This window comes from Protopterus annectens, chromosome 4.part1 (assembly GCF_019279795.1).
Source record: "Protopterus annectens isolate FY-2018-M chromosome 4.part1, PAN1.0, whole genome shotgun sequence".
NCBI classification, from domain to species: domain Eukaryota; kingdom Metazoa; phylum Chordata; order Ceratodontiformes; family Protopteridae; genus Protopterus; species Protopterus annectens.
In genome coordinates, this window is record NC_056734.1 from 916,655,549 (window position 1) to 916,676,057 (window position 20,509).

At 38.2% G+C, this 20,509-nt stretch overlaps 1 protein-coding gene across 1 annotated transcript in view; it reads left to right on the forward strand.

Moving 5' to 3' along the window:
* Positions 1 to 20,509, forward strand: part of LOC122801342 (fibrillin-2-like) — a 662,974-nt gene that overhangs the window by 66,598 nt on the left and 575,867 nt on the right. The window contains exon 7 of the mRNA XM_044070882.1: positions 11,908 to 12,018. Coding sequence (XP_043926817.1) covers positions 11,908 to 12,018 — 111 coding nt within the window. The remainder of the gene's footprint in view (positions 1 to 11,907; positions 12,019 to 20,509) is intronic.

Below are 20,509 nucleotides of genomic sequence, written 5' to 3' on the forward strand. Positions count from 1 at the left end.
ATGGGGCAACTCCAGATAAACATGGCTAGGCTTGTAAGGGCTTTAGGGTCGTTATGCTAGTAACCTATAAGAGACTAAGAGAACAGTTGCAATAGCAAAGAACAAGGCATCAGAGGCATTCTAACAGCTTCTAGAAAGTAAACCAGCAGATGGCACAAAGAAACTCTAACAGGTTACAAGGTAAAGACGGAAAGATAAAGGAGATAAGCATCAGACAGTCTTCATAAGGGATGCCAGCAACAACTTGGTCAAAGGTCACACTACTTAAAAGGCAGAGGGAAGGAGTACATTCAGCAGCTGCTGAATGAAGAAATCTACACAGAAGATGAACTGTCAAATAACTTAAGTGAAAGAAGAGGAGCCCTCCCCAGAAGAATTAAAAGCAGGAATAAGAAACATGAAAGCCGGGCAAGTAGCAGGTTCAGATATGGTCAAGGCAGATATGATCAATATACTGGGTGAATTTGGGAAAAATGGCTCCTAAGTATTCTCATAGCTGCATGGAGAGAAAGGAGTGTCACAGATGACTGGACAACAAGCATACTAGTACTGGCATCAAGCACAGGAATGAAGGGAACATTCACAGCTGTGTGCAGTATACAGGTATCAAACTCCTGCCACACTGCATGGAAATTCTGAACAGGGTGATTGGTAAATGAATACACATAGTAGTAGAGCAAGTAAGATGTGAGATGAGCAATTCAGATTCAGAACAGGATGTAGCATAACCAGCCTGATGTAATGCAGAGAGAGTTTTTGAAGAACCTAGAGATGAGGAAAGAGTCAAACTGGGCATTCCTAGACTTGGAGAAAGCATAGGACAAGGTCCCAAAAATCTGATTTGGGTAGTCCTATTATATTCAATGTCTAAAAAACAGGTTCAGAATTAGTGCAGGTTGTGTATACAAGGACTCAATGACACAAGTGTGAACATTGTACAGACTCACAGAAGGGTTCCCACTGGGAGTGTGTGTGCATCAGGATTCAGCTCTGATCCCTGTATTGTTTATACTAGTGACGGACTACATTAGCTAACAGGTCAGAGGGGACACATGTACAGAGTTGCTTTATGCAGACAATGTGATATTATAGGCAGACTAGGAACAAGAACTTCAGAAAAGGATGGGGGAAGAGAATGGAATGCAAAACTCGAGGCACACAGGACAAAACTGAGTAAAGATAAAACAGTTGCTATAGCAACACATGGGGGATATCAGTAGAATCTGAGAAATGAAATGGAAGAGAAAATAGTGGAAGATGTTAGCAGCTTCAAGTATTTGGGAGGTGTGGATGAGGAAAAGGGAAGTCTGAACAAGAAGGTCAAGGCTAGAATCAGAGGGTCTGCAGCCAAATGGCACAGAGTGTCAGGGGCAGTGGAGGACAGAAGAATGCTAAAGAAGCTGGAAAGTAAAGTGTGCAAAACAGTGATTTCACCAGTACTACTGTATAGTACAGAAACCAGGACAGTGAATGCAGAACAGCTGAGTAAGGTGATAGAGCTTAAGTGCCTGAGTTGGGTGGTAGGATGCACACTTTGGGACAGGTAAAGAAATGAGGACATTAGAGCAGGAGACAAAATTGCTCCATTTGCAGAGAAGGTCAAAGTGAAATGATTGTGGTGGTTTGTGCACTTGTTCAGGCAAGCAGAAGACAATCTTGTGAAGAAGACTTAGGACAAACATGAAGAAGTCAAGAGGAAGCAAGAGCAGCCAACAAAGAGATGGATATATTGTGCAACAGAAGACCTGAGTCAGTAAGGCATGACTGTTGAAGAAGTTAAGAGAGTGGCAGTGAATCAAGTGAGATGGTGACAATTGATTTGGCATCCATGTAGGAAATGGAAAAAAGGGAGTTGATGAAGATGATGATGACATGTCATTATATCTGAAATGATACATTTATTAAAATTCTTTTATTAAATGTATTGTGTTATTACTGGTTGTTTAAAAATATACACACACACACACACACACAGACATGCACACACACACGCACACACACACACACACACACACACACACACACACACACACACACACACACACACACACACATCCATACTCACACACACACCACATCCATAAAAGATCTGATGAACCCCAGTTATAGGCAAAAGTGCTCATCCACTTAATATTTTTATTTTCAACAAAAAAGTATAATTTTAAGCAAATTATAACTGCTTGATTACCTTAAAGTCTCAAAAGAGCTTTTCTACAGTTTGTCCCCCCCCCCCCCGATTCTAAGGAGTATCAGGCAATGAAATGTTTGTTCCCAAAGTAACAGGTTTCCCTTTGGTTTTATACAGATGTGTATATAACTATGTGTGTGTGTGTGTGTGTGTGTGTGTGTGTGTGTGTGTGTGTGTGTGTGTGTGTGTGTGTGTGTGTGTGTCTGTGTGTGTGTGTGTATAAAGCTCATTTGAATGAAACCCACTAAACCAAGACCACATTACCAAAATCTTGAAACATCGACACCTCACATGAAAGAAACACAAAAGCATGACAACAGTGACTAACTTGCAGTCTGTTGCAGCAGTAGCTAACTACTGTGCATGTACACATGCCCTTCTCCACAAGGCAGTGCAATCTCGGAGTTGGTATATTTAAGTTACGGTGTGTGGGGATGGTGCCCCCCACATGAAGAGTGGAGGGGGTCTTGCCCCCCTGCAAAAACTATGTATGTACTGTTTCTTTAGGGTATTGTAGACGTATGGGAAGGGTTAGTGGTAGGATGATGGTTTAGCAGTGTTTTTTGTTACAGTAAGTGTTGTTTATCTAGGAAATAGTAGTGCTTTTGTGTTTCGTTCATGCGATGTGTCGATCTTTTGGGATTTCGGTAATGTGGTCTCGGTTTAATGGGTTTCATTCAAATGAGCTTTCACTCATTTGAAATAGATCTATATATCTGTATATTATATACAGTATGCTGTGTAAATGAAATGCTTTGTATTGTAGGCTTATTAGTGGAAAATCCATGAGTCCTAACTGAGTTCCCTAATTCCTCATTACAAGATATTGCAGTTTTACAAACACAAAACCCCACATACTTCATCTATCTTTCAGTTAGTCTGTAACATTGACTTCAGCTGGTTGCCATAAATCAACTGTGGTTTGTGGTTTTATGAAGTATTCTCTATATTTTTTTGTGAATTGTGTCTTGTCCATTTTATAATGCATCTGAGGTAATTCTCACGTTTTCATCCTTTTTATGTAATGACACTAAATATTTAGACATTCTACAAGTGTAGTAGGTCTTAAGCTAAGATTTATTAGCTTTATAGTTTGCTTTTTTAGTTAGTTAAGTTAAAATCTGTTCCATGTTGCTGGTAATGTTAATTTCAGCAAAAAAAAAATGCTGGTGATGCTGGCAGTCTTGCATTTGTTCTTATTTCATTTGACATTTTCTTTTCTTCTTAACCATATAGAGTTTCAGTTCCTTGGGGATGATTTAGGTGGCCATTTGTTTGCATGACATTGTGTTAATGATTTATGTGCATTGTGCGTGGTGCCCTTCTTCGCACTGAATAAATGGGAGATGCACTCATCACATTACATTTTTTTGCTTTTGGCTTTAAAGCTAAATGTAGCCTTGTTCTTTAGGGGTTCTTTTAGGTGGAAGTTTGAGTTTCCATTTTGCTGAACATCTTCATGTTCGAAAATTCATGTCAGCAAATGCAGTATGCATTCACTGATATGAGCTTGAAGTACTGTATAGAGATTGCGGTGCAGTGGAGTTTGGGACATGCATCCCTTTCCTCACTGTAGTGCAATCTCGGAGCTGGAATATATAGTTAGCAGGGGATGAGGGGTGGGCGCAACCCCCCCATGGGGGGATGCAAGGCGGCTTCCCCCTGCAAAAACGTGATGTCAGGTGTAGGATTTGGATTTACCTGTGCTCCTACACTGACATCACATGATCTGTTTGATGATAATGCCGAGTCTGCTGAACTTGTTCAGTAGATTCAACATTGTAATCTGTTGAATGTTTTTCATTTCAATATTCTTTGTCCTTGTTCTGAACGGGATATATTTTGTTTCATGACATTTTGATAGTAATCCTCTCTCTCTCTCTCTCTTTGTGTATACATATATATATATATATATATATATATATATATATATATATATATATATAGTTTACTATCATGTCGTCGAGACTGACCCAGTCGAATAGTCATTTCATTGACCCATGTCCATAAAAACTGACAGTGTTGAAATCCAGTAATGGCAAAGTACAAATCGAATGTGATTTTGGGACGAGTGCTAACATGGGTTGAGATGGGGGCAAGATTTGTACTTATGCATTATCGGTGTTCGACAATGCCAGTGTTTGAGATTCAGACTTCCCTCAAAGCGTATTCGACTGAGTCCATCTCGGCAACATGATAGTAAACCTATGCAGAGAGATAGATATATATATATATATATATATATATATATATATATATATATATATATATATATATATATATATATATATATATATATATATATATATAAATATATATGTGTGTGTGTGTGTGTGTGTGTGTGTGTGTGTGTGTGTGTGTGTGTGTGCGTATGTGTATGATTGGCTTGAGTAAATTTTTATAGCAAAGTGAGTAGTTATTAAAGTTATTAGGTGTGTTGTTTGTAGGACCGATAAAGCACTAGAGATACAGATACAAATGAATTACTTGTGACAAGCACAGAATATTGATGAATGTATGGCAATGTACCAGGAATGCAGATATGCAAAAAAATGTCTGCACAGTGTATGAAATAGAACATTTTAGAGCAGACGTCATCTGGCGTCTACTTTAAGGATACATATATTTTATTTTATTTTATATGTCCGTTTTCCATAAGCACTCATCAGTTCTCCCACCTTCTCATTTGGGATCTACTTTCTCTGCATCATTTATTATCATGTCAGTCTCCCTCCCCATACTTCCTCAGCATGCAATATGTTTGTGTCATGCAGGCATTATGACTGCATTCTTGTACCTATGCCTGCCCAGTTTTTTATCTCAATCACCCTGCCATCTGCTTTTTTTCCTGTTGCATTGATGAAAAATACTTGTTTCAACCTAGATCAAGTTTATATTCTGGCAACACTAAATCCTAATCAGTTATAAATACTTATGAATGCCTTGCTTGAGTAAGTAGGGTTCCTATCACATAGTCAAACTTTTACAAGTTTGAACCACATATGGTCAAGACCATATGTTCAAATTTGTAAAAGTTTGAGCGTGTGACTGGAAATCTCCATAAGCGGGGGTTTCCATTCAGTTTAATGTGGTGTGATCTTGGAGTTGGCATATTTAAGTAGTGGGGGGGGAGTGCAGGGGGGCTTGCACCCCTGCATAAAACAATTTATTTTTTTGTCTGTTGTATTTTTATTTTTTTATTGGTAGACAAAGTTCTGTAACTTTGAACTTAACGGTTCGGAGTTAAGGAACTTCGACTATCTGATATAGACCCGAGTAAGTAGACTATATCCAGCTTTTTCTTTTTTAAAGAACTGATTAATTTTCCTGAGTATGTGCCCTCCATTTAACCAACATGCCACTACAGCCTTTTTTACATTAGAAGTCACTCAACCCTACTGACCAATGGATGATTTCTTGTTGCAAATTACTTCATGGTCTGATTAATATCTGCTCAGAAGTGTAATTTGTAATTAAAATGAAAAAAAGGTAATATACTCTCTCTCTCTCTTTGAAGCACTATAAATATCTATCAATGTAATCTATTTATCTAGCTATCTATGTCAGTCTAGATGTCTGTTCATCAGCCTGTCCCTCTACTGGTGTTTGTATGTCGGTCTCTCTGTCTGTTTTTTAGCTAGACATCTCACATTCTGTAAATCTGTGTGTCTATTTATATTAATGATCAGAAACTGATAAAATTGGCCACAAAACTGTCAAAATGTTAAAAACGTTTCAGTGTGTTTTTCTTTCAAATATAATAATAAAAATAGCATGCCACAATAGAAACAAAACAAACACTCCCCAAAATGCTACCTCCAAAATTCATGTCACTAACTCACACCAATAATACACTAAACCCTACAGAGAAATGCAAAAAAATATGTTGTTATGTGGGGAGATGACACCCTCAGAATGAGTTCTCCCCCCACTCTCTTACCTAAATATACCGCAGGAGTATTGGGCTTAGATGAAGAAGTGGCTTTTGAGTTGCATTCTGAATTTGGAATAATGCTGATTTTCTTAATGTCCGTGGGGAGTGCTTAGCAAAGAGTAGTTGCCCGAGAGGAAAAAGCATGTGCAGTGTTATGGAATTTGGTTCTAGGGGTAATAAGAGTTGGTGTGGCTTGTGAGTAGTGTCTCAGGTTGTATCAGGAGTTTTTTCATGAAGTCTAGCTGCAAGAGAAGTAAATGTGTGCAGCTGGAGTAGTTTGTAAAGTTGTGATCCTAAAAGTAGGTTAGATCTTTGTTTTATGGGTAGCCATTTGGCCTTTTTGAAGGGTAATACAGTGATGCTCACAGAGAGGTATGTTTTTAATGAATTGGCAGGTGCTGTAAAAGATAGTCTGGGGTGTGGCAGTGTTTTTTTTTTTTGGATGCAGCAGTGAAAATTGGGAGCCCACATTCAACTTTAGAAAGGAGAACTTCTCTGCCACTGGCTGCTGTGACTGGTTAGGAGAGAGAAAAGAGGAGATCTCTTTCGCTCAGAACAAGATTTTGGCTCTCACTTTGTCTGTATGGAATTAGAAGCTTAGTAACTGATAAAGCCATGATCTTAGGTATTTCAAGGAGAAGATATCTCTATAGAATGGTTGTGTAGGTCAAAGATAGTTATCAAGTAAGGTGCTAGATGAATTTTCTCTGGCAATCCAAAAAGGAGTTTTGTTCTTGGTAGATGTTAAGATAGTTTGTGGTTTATGAGCCACTGGTGGAGGTCATGTAAGTCTGACTGGAGTTTGCATTGAACGTTGGTGGGAGAGTGACCTGATTGGTGATGATCATGTCATTAGCATAAAGGATAAGTGGGAGATGGGGGAGGTCACAAGGAAGTTTGTTAATGAATATGGAAAAGAGAAGGGGCAAGAATGGATCCTTGTAGTAAATCTCCGGTAATAGGTGTTGATTCTGAATGGGAAGATCCAATTTTAATTCTGAAGTGTCTGTCAGTGAGGACTTTTTTAAACCAGGGAGCTGTGTTTGGACTGATACCAATTCAATTAATTTATTTAGGAGGAATTTTTTAAACCAGGGAGCTGTATCTGGACTGATACCAATTTCAATTAATTTATTTAGGAGTAGAAAGTCGTCAATGAGGTCAAATGCTTTTGACAGGTATATAAACAGGGCACCTGTAAGGATGCCACTATCCAAGATTAGCCAGGCCATTTAGGACAGCAAGATATAATGTAGTATTATACAGCTGGCAGCGACAGTCCCAGGAAGTTGCACAGCTGAACTTAGAGTGTAGCATACTATATACAGGTATGTTCCACATGCAAATGGTTGTTTACAGAAGGCATAAGATGGAGTCATGTTTAGGCTGACAAGTTACTGTTCATGATATAATATAAAATAATGGCCTGAATCATTAAAATATCAGAAGATTGCTTCGCTATTGAGGTGTTCCAGAAATGACATTCTGAATGAACATACTAAAAAATGTTGACAAAATTATGGTAATGAGAAGCAAGTGCAAACAGAGATAATATGTTTAGCAAAAGTTTCATTAAATAACTGAAATGTGAAGCCAAGGCAATACTGCATGGGGAAGAATGCTAAATCTGTTCTTTAGCAGGATTATATTCCTATGCAAGGAGTACTTTAAAGAGTTGTATAATTACTTTAAAGTGTTCTATAGCTACTTGCCACCTAAATATCAGTGTAAGTCAAAGTGTGGGTCTGCTTCAATGGACAAAGAAAAGAATTTACACAGAAATCCCTTATTCATATATACATATATTAGCGATACAGTATGTGGAGGTGTGCAGGTATGCTAACCATACTTTCATCATGACATAACCAGAATAGGAGGCATAAACAGACCAAGAGAAATATTTCCAGTGTATTTCAGAAACTATCAACATAAAGAAACAGAAAAAAAATGTACTTATTAAAGCAGGCTTGACTTGAAATATTATTCCACAAAAGGATGGGTGGTGAATAGGACAACAACCATTCTGACAATGAAGCCGGGCAAAGAACAAGGAAAAGAATTTAAGAATGCATATAACAGATAATGTAATAATTGAATCAGTCATCAGATAGAAAAATAGTGTTGTGTAAGTGTGATATGCAGTAGGTAACCATTTTACTGCCTAATAGTTTATTTGAATTGTCTGAAGACATTTAGTTGAATCACACATTAAATGAAAGGGCAGTAAATTGCCGTTCATCAGCTCCAGATGTTATTCAATTTATGGGCTGGGCTGGCATATATGTCACTATTCCATTTATGTGTTACAATTAGCTTTAAAGCTAGCAATCAATAGGGTTAATTTAAGATTAGAATTAAGATTAGTAAAAGGATTAAAGCTATATTAACTTTTTCATGTGGTTAATTTCACAGTTATAGTTATTGGATTAACATGAGTGTGCATGTGGGATGTATCTTATTTGTGGGGTTGCTCATTGTTGGCCATTAAATATACAAGTGGGAAGAAATATGTGAAATTAGTCAAGGTTCGCTGTAGAGACTGTTGAGTGTTGTGTCCATTTTGCAGTGGCATTTAGCCACTGCAAAAAGTTATGCATATAATTAGTTATATAACTGTATTTCATGAATTTTCAATTAATTTATCTTTCAGTAAAGAACTTGTTTACTATATTGGCTGCAGACTAAACAGATTCAATTAAGTTATTTTTGAAGGAAGTGTTATTATTGAAATGCAAGCTATTTAGGACCAGCATCTAACCAGCAGAGTCAGGAACAGGAAAGAATAGCTGGCCAAGGAATTATTTCCTAACAATGTCTATGCTTCTGTGTTTCCTGGATTGTGTGGTTAAACAATGCTGGATTTTACCAAATTATCTTTTTATGTTTTGCGGATTAGCTGACACATTGTCTCCAAAAATAAAAATCTTCTGAATTTGCTTTTCCATCCTTTTACGTATCTAAACAATGTTGACTACAAATACAGGAAGTGCCACAGTAACAATATCATAAGTTTTACACAGAGGTGACACTATCTTAATATTTATGTGACTGCATTTCTTTTATCTAAAACAACCACAACTGTCACAAGAAATGCGATTGTTACAAGTCCATTTTCATTGTCAAGTGCTTCTCCAAGTAATATAGCAACAGTTGGACAAACTTCAAGCACTTCAGACAAAGGTAATTCAATAGTTTTAAACAATAACAATGCAATATAATGATAAATTCTGATACGGAGGAGAGAACACAGCTGAGGAGAAATATTCAGAGACTTTCAATAAACATCCAAGACGTCCAACGTACTTAAGAACACAATGTTTATTTTTGGCTTCTTCAGACTCATGTATAAACGCACTAACAACATTCCCATTGCTTTAAAACACATAATTGGCGGGAAATGCTAATCATTAACCCCACCCAAAGCAATTAATAGTTAGATCAACATTTGAAATAATTCACAAGCAAAGCTCTATAAAAAAGCTCTGTATAAAAAATCACAAAACATCTAAAAACCCCTTAAAACGCATATACATGACATAAGAGCAAATCATCATAACTGAACATATAAAAAAGCTAAAAAATTAATTAAAAACATTAGAAATGATGTATAGTATGGTGTAATAACAAACATAGCTATCACATTCACTGGCCATGAATAAAGACAATGAATTTTTTAAGTATGTCTGGATAAATAAAAATCTACTCAATCTAATGTCATAAATAAATAGCATCTAAGTCTACAACTAACTAAAAGCATAAGACTTATGTACCTGTTAATGTGCTTTAAGCCTTCTCATTCTTAAGAAGGGTTTAACAGATAGTTTGGCATTAAGTCCTGGAGGTACATCTGATCTGAACTTCATAATCCACATATTCTCTCTAGTTTCAGTATGTGTTCTAATGTCCCCTCCTCTGACATTTATGTATAACAATAACAATGCAATAGTTAACTGTGCATATTTATCTACAGAATTAATTATATGTCTATCATCTTACAATGTAGTGATTTAGTCTCTTGCTCAGACTGCAGGAAAATGATGTGCTATTCAGAGTGAAGAGTATGCTGGTTATAAATGGAGCTGCTCCCAAATCCAATGCAAAGCTGTGCTGAACTTCTGAAAGTTAACACAGGCCACTGCACAGCCCATAGACATGGTCTTGTCAGAATAAAATTTACCTTCCATATACAAACCCTATTTTAGCCATTGAACTTAGCAACTGGCAGGAATCTGAAGGCAGCCTCCATATTTAGTTTTGCTAGCCATGGGTCCTCGATTATTCAAATAATCCTTACAGCATTATCCAACAATATGTATTGTACTTTCACCAGTTCCTTGTCAATTGGGTCATTAATGGAATTGCCTTCCTGGAAACACAAGTGATGAATGACATGATTTTACCACAGTTTCTTTTTAAGAATCAAACTCAATGGGGATACTATAAACCTGATAAGCAGGGGTGTGGTTAATGGGCCTAGAAGCCTGCATGCTTTGATCTCCTTGTTCAATAAGCCCAATAAAATGTCCCTTTTCCTTTAACTGACTTAAAATGATTGCAAACAATGTTAAAACCCTTGACCCTTACTGAACTGAAAAACCTATCTAAACCCTTGAACAAGTTCCCTCAGTACATCCCTATCAGGTAAATGCATCAGTAACATTTCAGCTAACTTACTGTAATAGTGTAGTGTGTCTGCTGGTTTCCTGGTCCATCTCTATAATGTTCTAAAACTTATCCCTCTACCCCTTCCACTAAACCTTATATCACTATCTGCTGCTGCCCTTGAAAGCACTGCAACTGAGCCTCGCCCACTTCCTGTCTGTCTTCCTCATAGAACATTTCACTCCACTATGAAATATGGGCCAAGAGTACCTTCTTGTGTTAAATGCCCAACATGTCCTTTCCTTTACTGACCCCTTTGTTTGACTTCCTTGATTTACCAGACTTAGCTTATCATACATGTAACAGCATACCTAACCTCTCATGTTAAAGATTTTTCCACTGCTTTCAGCTTCCTAAAATTCTGGTCATATCATGACTAGCAAATACCTCCTCTCAATCTTTGGGCTTTCCTTATTGATATAAAATAAGGAAATAGCTGCAATGTCTGTTGGGGTTCCTTCGCTAGGACAACTATCACATAGTATACAAATCCTTATTTACTACATCTACCACGTAGTACACAAATCCTTGCACCCAGATGTCTGTAGACCTTACAATATACATAAATACTCTCTTCTCTCCAAGAGCTTTTCAAGGCTGCTTTTAGGTCTTTCATTCCTGGGTTATCCACCTTAGCTATCCACTGCACCCTATCAAACTATCCTTACTAAATATTCTCCTTAACAGCCAGGGACATATGTGGGGTAATATAAGTCCACTTTCCTCCACCTAAGAAATCATGTATAGTATCTGTGCCCACATTCTGCCACCTTGCTCTGAATCCTGTATAGCTTAAGTTATCCCCTGGTGCCTAGTTTTCCCCCTTCCTCCCTGTCAGCTGATTAAGACAAGTAAGTCTGCATTGCGAACTTAATTTCTGTGCTTACTGAAGCATCAGTGTAAATAGCTCTGTATTCAACATAATTATGTTTTTATGCTTTGACTCATTTACTTCCATGCAGTCTCCAAAAATGACACTGTTGTGAATCATTTATTCTCCTTCCTTTTCCTTATCAAGACATTGTGTCATTATAGCCAGTAAGCAGTATGTAGCAAATCATGTTTCTTACAGCAATGGTAGTGTCATCATTTTTATAAAAATGTTTTTTTCTTTTATTTAAAGCAGCCGCAGCTGTCACAAGAAACAGAGCCACTACAAGTTCATCGTCTGAGTCAAGTGCTTCTCCAAATAGTGTAACAACAGCAGAACAAAGTTCAAGCACTTCAAGCAAAGGTAATTCATATTTTGAACCGTTAGCCTTGGAGGAATTAAATACTTGTATTTATAGGTCTACTGATAACTCCCAGGAATGAGCAGTTTTTTCCAGTTACTTTTAAATGAATTGCAGACACTGAATTGTTGCAGACCTCTCAACACAAACTCACAATATTTTTTGTTTGTTGTCTCCATTCGTGATGTGCATCAAATTTTAAACAAAATCATCAAATGTTGAGAATGCATTCATGAATGATTTCAAACAGTGATGCATTGCTGAAAACAGTCATGTAGTATTTTTTCTGCATGTTATCTGATTCAAGTACTTTAGGATGTTTTCAGAAGATACTGTGATAAGGTGGATTTTGATTAATGACACATTTCCTGACTATATGCAGTACTCCTTTAAGACCTGAGATAACAGCAAATTTGTCAACAGGTCTCATGACTATGGCTGCAGGCAAAACATATAAACCCTATAGTATCATCAGTTTTGTGATGTATACCTACATAATGATTTGTGGAAATAATTTTATAGCAAAGACATTGTGTCTGATTCCTAGTGTCACTTTTGTAGTTGTAGGTCTTTTTTCTAGTTATCCCAAAGTATATGTCATGCAACAGACAAGAAAAAACATGCAAATTTCTCATTAATTATGTCAGGTACTCATATTTTATGGTAGGCAAAGGTAAATAAGTCAATAACCATAGACTTGGCTGAGAACTTTCTCATTTTTACTTAACAAGAATGACATTATTTTTTGAGAAGTAAACTCTCAATAGGCAAAGGATTCCATTTATTCAGGAAGGGAGTTGAAAACATGGATGATTCACAGAGATAACACTTTAATAATATGGTTTAAGAAAAGTATAAGGCAAATAGGTTATAACAAATAATTAAAAATTCTTACAAAAGAAGTATATTAAAGCCACTTATGAACAGAACAAAACAGGAAATTACTAGCCAAATTGTCACTGACACGATAAGAAACCTAATCCTTAAAACAGCCACAGAAAAATGTGCTTATTCCTAAAATGCTCTTGAAAATGATACCCTTAAAAGAAACATGCTTTTAATAGAACTATTTTTCTCTATATTGTTCAAAGAGGGACATGCAGGTAATTACTGCGGTAAATCTGGAGGGGGTGTGGTCTCTAAGAAATGTTACAGACTCTTCATTTGATGGAAATGTCACACAAGTCTCAAAGTGGTTTGCATCTAGCCCTGCTCAGTGATCCAACATCTTTTGAAGGAACTAGATATTAAGAAGGGATAAGAATGGGTGGGGCACATACCTCTCAAATGTCCAGATTTTTGCAGAATGTCCAGATTTTTTCCCTATTTTGGTCTCTTTCTCATAAAACTGTGATTTTCTGGCAAATCATTGAGAGCTAAAGTCAGAAAACAATGGCAGATATTTGAGGTTCAGGCGTCATAACCTTCAGAAAATTCAAGCTAATGTAAAACCTGTTATTCTATCAACTGTTTAAGTTTGTAAGAGAAATATTTAAAAAAGTGTCCTTTTTCTGGGCCTTTGACCCCCCCCCCCCCCACACACACACACACACTATTTATGCATTTATGGCTTTGTCCATATTTCTTGCTCTAAGAGGTTGAGAGGTATGGTGGAGCATGACACATAACTGAGACTTAACCCCCTATATGACAGGAAAGAATAACAGCATGGCGCAGAAAGGTCTTCAGTGTGCCAGAGATGTGTCAGGTCATAGTCCATAAAGTGATTCATAAAGTGCTTACAATTTCTACAGTACAGTTTAGATAGTAATTGTAAGTAGAACATCATGAACAATGTGCTGATATTGGCAATGTCATGACACACAAAACATGAGCACAGCATAAGTTGGCTTTCTGCAGCAGAAGAGATTATGTGGACAGATCACCTTTATGCCCCATGTGTTGCGCTGTCATCCCAGACCATTGGTAGCCAATGGGCAGCTTGCTGCACTGTTATGCACATGTAGCCTGACCAGTTGCTTAATACATGATGTCCCTATTAATTACATCAACTATACAGCTGCTAGAAGTTCAGCCATACATTTTGCCATGATACTACAGTGCAGTTCACCCAAACTCATAACCACTAAAGCCCTATGTTCTACTGTCTGTTTATCAGTAAGGGAGTTTTTTTTTCTAACATGCCTGCTTCATTCTTCTTTAGTGTACAGTGTTCTCTGTCTTGTTCATTCAGCATTTGCTTTTTTGAGAAAAAATGTCTAAATAAGGATAATCCTTTGAAACAGGAGGCAGCTGGCAATCCTAGAACATGCACGATTTTCCACAATAAACAAGAATTTCCTTTCTACCAGAGAAAGCAGCCTTGCAGTAAGAAAAAATATCTCACTAGCAATGTATAGCTGCAGGATGTTTTTTTTTTTATTGGAAGAAATGGATAGTTACATTTTCTTAATTTCAACAAATACTAAAAATGAGTGTATTTTGTTTCATGCTCTAAATTCTGCTGGAAGTTAATTATGTATTTTATCTTGATCCTCGAGCACTTCCACTATGAGTGGACTAATGTCAATTCCCTGAGCCTAAACTCACTGAAAAAAACTTCCTAAAAGCACTATTTTCAGTGTTTTTTTTTTTTTTTTTGCATGGGACAAGACCTTCCACAGCACCCCTCATATGAGAAGTTGCGACCTTCACAACCCCTAATATAATCTTCACATTTGATCAGTAAGGGGAAAGTAGACAATCCCCCCCCCCCCCCCAGAAAATGCAATTGGTGCCTGCAGATTTACCAACTATGCTTTTAAATAGAAATGCTGGCATTGTCAGGGAATCAGTTTTCATGGAGTTTAGGCTTGGTTAGTTTTCATTTGTTAACGTATTAGTGTAGCCAGATACACTACTCAGGTTTTGATAAGTACATCTTTCAGAAATCTATAATTAGGAAGTCATATTTTAGGCAAGAATGCTGCATGGAAATAAAATCACACAGTTAATCTCTGATGTCCCCTTCATTTAACAATTCTTAATAATATCAGTGTATGTTTTTCATGCAAATGCAGAGTCTGAGATTGCAGTTTTGGTGAGCTGCCATTACATTTCTATTAAGTTGTCATGCTCTTTTGCTATATGAACATTATAATTTTACTTGTATCCTTTTCTAAAGCTAAGATTAGAGTAAACAATTCATTATTGTGGGAGTCATACCCAATGCAAGTAATGTGGCATTATGAACATTGCATTGTCAGGTGATAATACAATGATTGTTGGTGAAACAATCAGATGATTATTAGCATTTTGAAGTTTAGAAGATATTGTGATTGCCAGAATGATGCTCTTATTGGCAGAAATGCAAAAGCTTGGGATAAAAACAGCTGAAAAATGGCAGAACAAAGCTATGAGAAGGTGTAAACAGTAGTTTTGAATGTAATATATATATTTCTTAAAATGTGTTCACCAGGCTAGAAGTTCAACCAATGTGGAGTTTTGCAAGCTCACCATGAAAAAATTAATAACAACAGAAAGAGCAAAAGGGTATAAAAATAAATGGATAAAAAAAGATAAATACAAATAGACAATGATAGTATATGTAAATTGAGTAATATTTTTATTATACCATGCAATAAAGGTCCCAGTTGTTTGATTCATTGCTACACAGGTCACACAAACAAGTGGAACAGTTAAAGGTAGAGCCATTTTTTTATTATCAGCGTGGCCAGAAATGTATAAAACTGTGATGCTGTGATAGGAGTTGATTAAACTGTATACTGACAATAAAAGCTTCAAATATGTCTTAATATGGAGACAGAATTAGATGCATAGTATAAGTTTTAAGAATTTATCATGCTTTTACATTACATAAAGAGAGTCATATTTTTCAAGAAATTAGTTGCAGAATCAGAAATATAACACTGTTTTAAGACCCACCATTGTGTTATATCAGTGGAAAATTAAGAGAAAATAATTTTATCTCATTTACTATATAGCGATAAAACCCTGATTATAAACTAGACAACCCAAATGTGATTAGCTGCTTGAGTTTCTGCTGGAGCTGGTTTAGGAGAACAGAGAAATTAGAAGATTTTTCCTGCTCCTCTACCTCAGAAGATCATGAAGAGCCATGCCAGGTCACATGACTGAGACATGGTAACACCAGTGGTGATAAGAATTATGCAGTTTAGTGCTGGCACCAGTGTCTCTAAAGGACACAGGCATCCTTACTTGGATAGAATGAAGCTTCTTTGTTCACCAGTGGGAGTGTGGAGCTTTGAGCAGCCTATCTGTCCCTGGAGGAGTGATCTCAGCACAGAATCTAATTGTTTATTGGCCATTTTGGACTAATTCCTAGCTCATTCAAGTCCCCTGTTTAAAAACCCGCTTTAGCGCGGCTTTGTGCGATTTTGCGCATAGCGCAGCATCGGCCAGCGCCACCTAAACAGGTTTAAACTATTCCCGGCTCCACAAAGTCTGCTCTTCACTTTTTCCCTTAGAACTGCTCTAAATCTCAAAATAAGCACTCTATTTTCATTCTAAAGCCCTGCACTTGCTTGTACAAGTAATCTCATAGGTAAACACTAATAAACTTAAGCACTACATCCTCTTATACTCCTTTTAAGCACTTGCTCCCTATTGGTTCTTTCTAATCAGTCAAAAAGTAGTTCCCTATATTATTCAGGCATGTCCAAAGGACAGTTTCGGGTTTACTCTCTAGTCCAGCTGGTGAATCTGGGAATCCTGAGGCAATGTTACAACTGCCTTATGTATACAGACCACCCTCTCCTCCTCCCAACAAGCTCAAATATATGTGAGAGATGCAACTATATAGCCAAACTAGAGGCTAAGCTCTCTCAACCCAGTACTGGCACAGCCTGTCAGGAGGAGAAGGTAACCACACACACTACAAATCCAGTCTCACATAGACATATCGCATCAGCAAACCAAACACATAAACACACAAAAACATATTCAGAGGCTCTAAATAAAAATCTGCCTAAGCAGCAGAGACCTCCAAAGCAGACATCCAAGCAAGATAATACACAGGAAAAACGATAACCAAACTGCCCGAGAAGGAAAACAGGTTTATTGTCCAACGCACAAAGGCAGCACCAATTCACCAATGACCTAGGTTTCGTCTCCAAGCACTGACTTCATCAGATTGGTGAACCAGTGACAAACATTATATATAAACCTGAATCAACTAATTAACTAATTAACAATACCAATTAAATTATATCACAATGAATCACGTTTAACCCTCGCCTGACATAGAACTTTATTAACAATAAAATAAAATATTTATACCATAAAAAAGTTACAAACATATACGGGCCATATAATAACAATCGATAAAATAATATCTACAGCCATGTTTATATGTTTACACATTCAAAGTATTGTAATACTATTCTAAAGTAGTAATCAAAACAGTGAACATAACTCAAAAAAAAAAATACATCCAAACAAGACCTACCACGAAACAATACCCACATAGCACATAGCTCACAAAGTCAGTGTGCCACACAGTCACAGCCCTTAAGGCTAAACAACACACCTAATACACTTGTAATAGGTGACTCTATTGTCAGACACACTGACTGACAGGCTGAACAAGGAGAAGGTCACTTAAGCTGCCTGTCGAGTGCCAGGATCCGCCACAGAACACAAGCACTCAGGTCACTCCAAAGCAAGTACAAATATGACTCCGTCATTGTCCATGTTGATGTGAATGACCTGAGACGTACGTCCCTGGACTACATGAAAAAAGACATAGAGGAGCTCTTTGATCATGTAGCCCAGACTGGTATGACCCTGACCTTGAGTAGCATCTTACCCTCACCAAGAATGATGCCACAGTATAAAGACAAAATGATCAATTTTAACAACTGGCTAAAGTATTGGTGTCATTCAAAGGGGATCCAGTGTCTGACAGCCTGGGATGACATGCTCGACAAACCACGTTGCTTCGCTAGGGACAGCTTGCACCTGTCACCCCTGGGCAAGGCTCAAAAAACAAACCCACCTCCATAGACAACACAAAGAAAAAAAAACTAAGGGCAATGCTGCTCAACGCCAGAAGTCTAAACCTCAAGATGCACACACTCGAGACTCTCCTCAGTATGGAGCATATCGATATCTGTGCATTAACAGAAACCTGGTTCAAGGCTCCCGAGAGCACCCCAGCACTAACAGGTTATACTTAATACCATGCTTTCCGGCCCCAAAACTCAGACAGAATCACAAAAGGAGGGGGAGTATGCATATTTATCAAAGATACCCACACCTCCAGGTTAGCGGCACTGCACAAAGCATCGGAGACCATCCATGTGCAACTAACAGTGGGCAAAACTGCCTTTCAGTTTGTAGCCTGCTACAGACCACCTTTCCGAACACAGGAACGTCACTCGGCTTTCCTGAGAACACTGGAGAATATGAAGGTCTCTCCAAACACCATTATATTGGGTGAATTCAACTACTCAAACATTGATTGGGAAAACTACTCAAGCCCAAACACCCTCGCCTAACAGTTCCTAGAATTTATAAACTCAAATGCTATGGAACAACTGGTCACCACTCCCACAAGAGGGGAAAATATATTGGATCTGGTCATCACCAACATGGGGTCTCTATGTTCCACACCAGAGGTATACCCCTCATTGGTAAGATCAGACCATAAACTAATCTCACTGGACATCCATATTCCATCCCCACCCCCAGCCAAGGAGACCACGGTGAAGAACTTCTCAAAAGCAAACTTCAAACTTCTCAAAACCGAGGTGGAATCCTTCAAAGCCCCTGGGACAGTGGAAAATACATCCCAAAATGCAGAATCCTTTACAAAAGCATTCTATGGACACCTACAGGAATGCATGGAGCATGCTATCCCAAATAAAACAAAGACTCACTCCTCCAAAGGCAGGAGACCTATCTGGTGGACCCCAGCCATAAATAAGCTATACAACAGAAGGAGAAAGATACTACATGATAGAGCAAAATCCCAAAAAGGGAAGGCATCTCTGATCAGTACTAGCAAGAAACTACGATCCCTCATAAAATCATCTAAGGCCAGCTTCGAAAGAAAAATTGCACAAGGTGCTAAAGATAATCACAAGGCCTTCTTTAGTTATGTCAAGAACCTGGGTGGCAACTCCCAGATATGCTCTGAGTTAGTGCAAAATGACAAAAAATACACTGAACCCACAGACATTGCCAACATCCTGGCAGAAAGGTTCAGTACAAACTTCTCCCCCCTTCCCCCCAAAAGATCAAATGTCAATCCCAACAGAGTGAAGCCTTCCTGAGATCACAGATGCACAGGTGAGAGCTGCCCTCTCCAAAGCAAAAAACACAGCATCAATGGGACCAGATGGTGTCCCGGGCTGCATCTTACACGAGCTCCAAGAAGAACTAAACCCTGATATAAAGTCACTGTTCAGTCTCAGCCTTACTACAGGATATGTACCCAAGGAATTGCGTACATCAACAGTGGTCCCACTCCACAAAGGTTGTGCCACAACAGACCCCAGAAACTATCACCCTATAAGCCTGACTAGTCTTGTCTGCAAAGCTATGGAGAGTATCATCATGGAAATCATAAACAAAGACATTGGGAACCTCCAGACACTGGATCCTACCCAATTCGGCTTTGTTAAGGACAGATCTTGCCTCTTGAAACTGGTTGACTTCTTTGAAACAGTTACCAAAGCCATAGATGAAGAAAAGGTAGTCCACACAGCCTACCTGGACCTCGCAAAAGCCTTAGACACAATACCCCACTCAGGCATCATAAATAAGCTCACCAGCCTAAATATCAACCCCTGTGTCACAAGATGGGTTGCAAACTGGCTCAGGGATAGAACCCACATGGTCAGAACAGCAGGTGCCATGTCAGACTCTAAACCAGTTACAAGTGGCATCCCACAAGGCTCAGTCCTGAGACCTCTCTTGTTCAGTATATATTTCTCAGAGGTACAGGCAAACATGGGTGGACTATGTCTGACAAAGTTTGCAGATGACTGCAAACTGGGTGTCATAATTGACTCTCCGGCTGACATAAGCATCCTCCAAAAGGGTCTCACAGAGATGGATAACTGGTGCCAGAGCCATGGCCTAAAGCTAAATGCCAAAAAGTGCATAGTCATCCCCTTTGGGAAAAACAAAGTGCCCACAAATTACCACATAGGTGGTAATCCATTAAGTACGGAAGAAATAATTAGAGACTTGGGGACCCAAGTAGATAGCAATCTCTCCTTTGACAATCACGTTGCCAAAGTGGTTAGAAAGACCTTCTATATAGCCCAGCTTATCATGAAAGGATGCACATCTAGATCAAGAGAGGTAATTGTGCCCCTCTACTCATCACTTATCAGGCCCATAATTGAATACAATGCCCCATTTGGGATGTACCTTACCTGACACCTGCAGCAACTGGAAAGACCCCAAAAGTACCTCACCAAGAGGATCAAGGGGCTCAAACAAATGCCCTATGCAGCTCGGCTAAAGAAACTCCAGCTCTACTCAGTTGCATACCGCCTACTC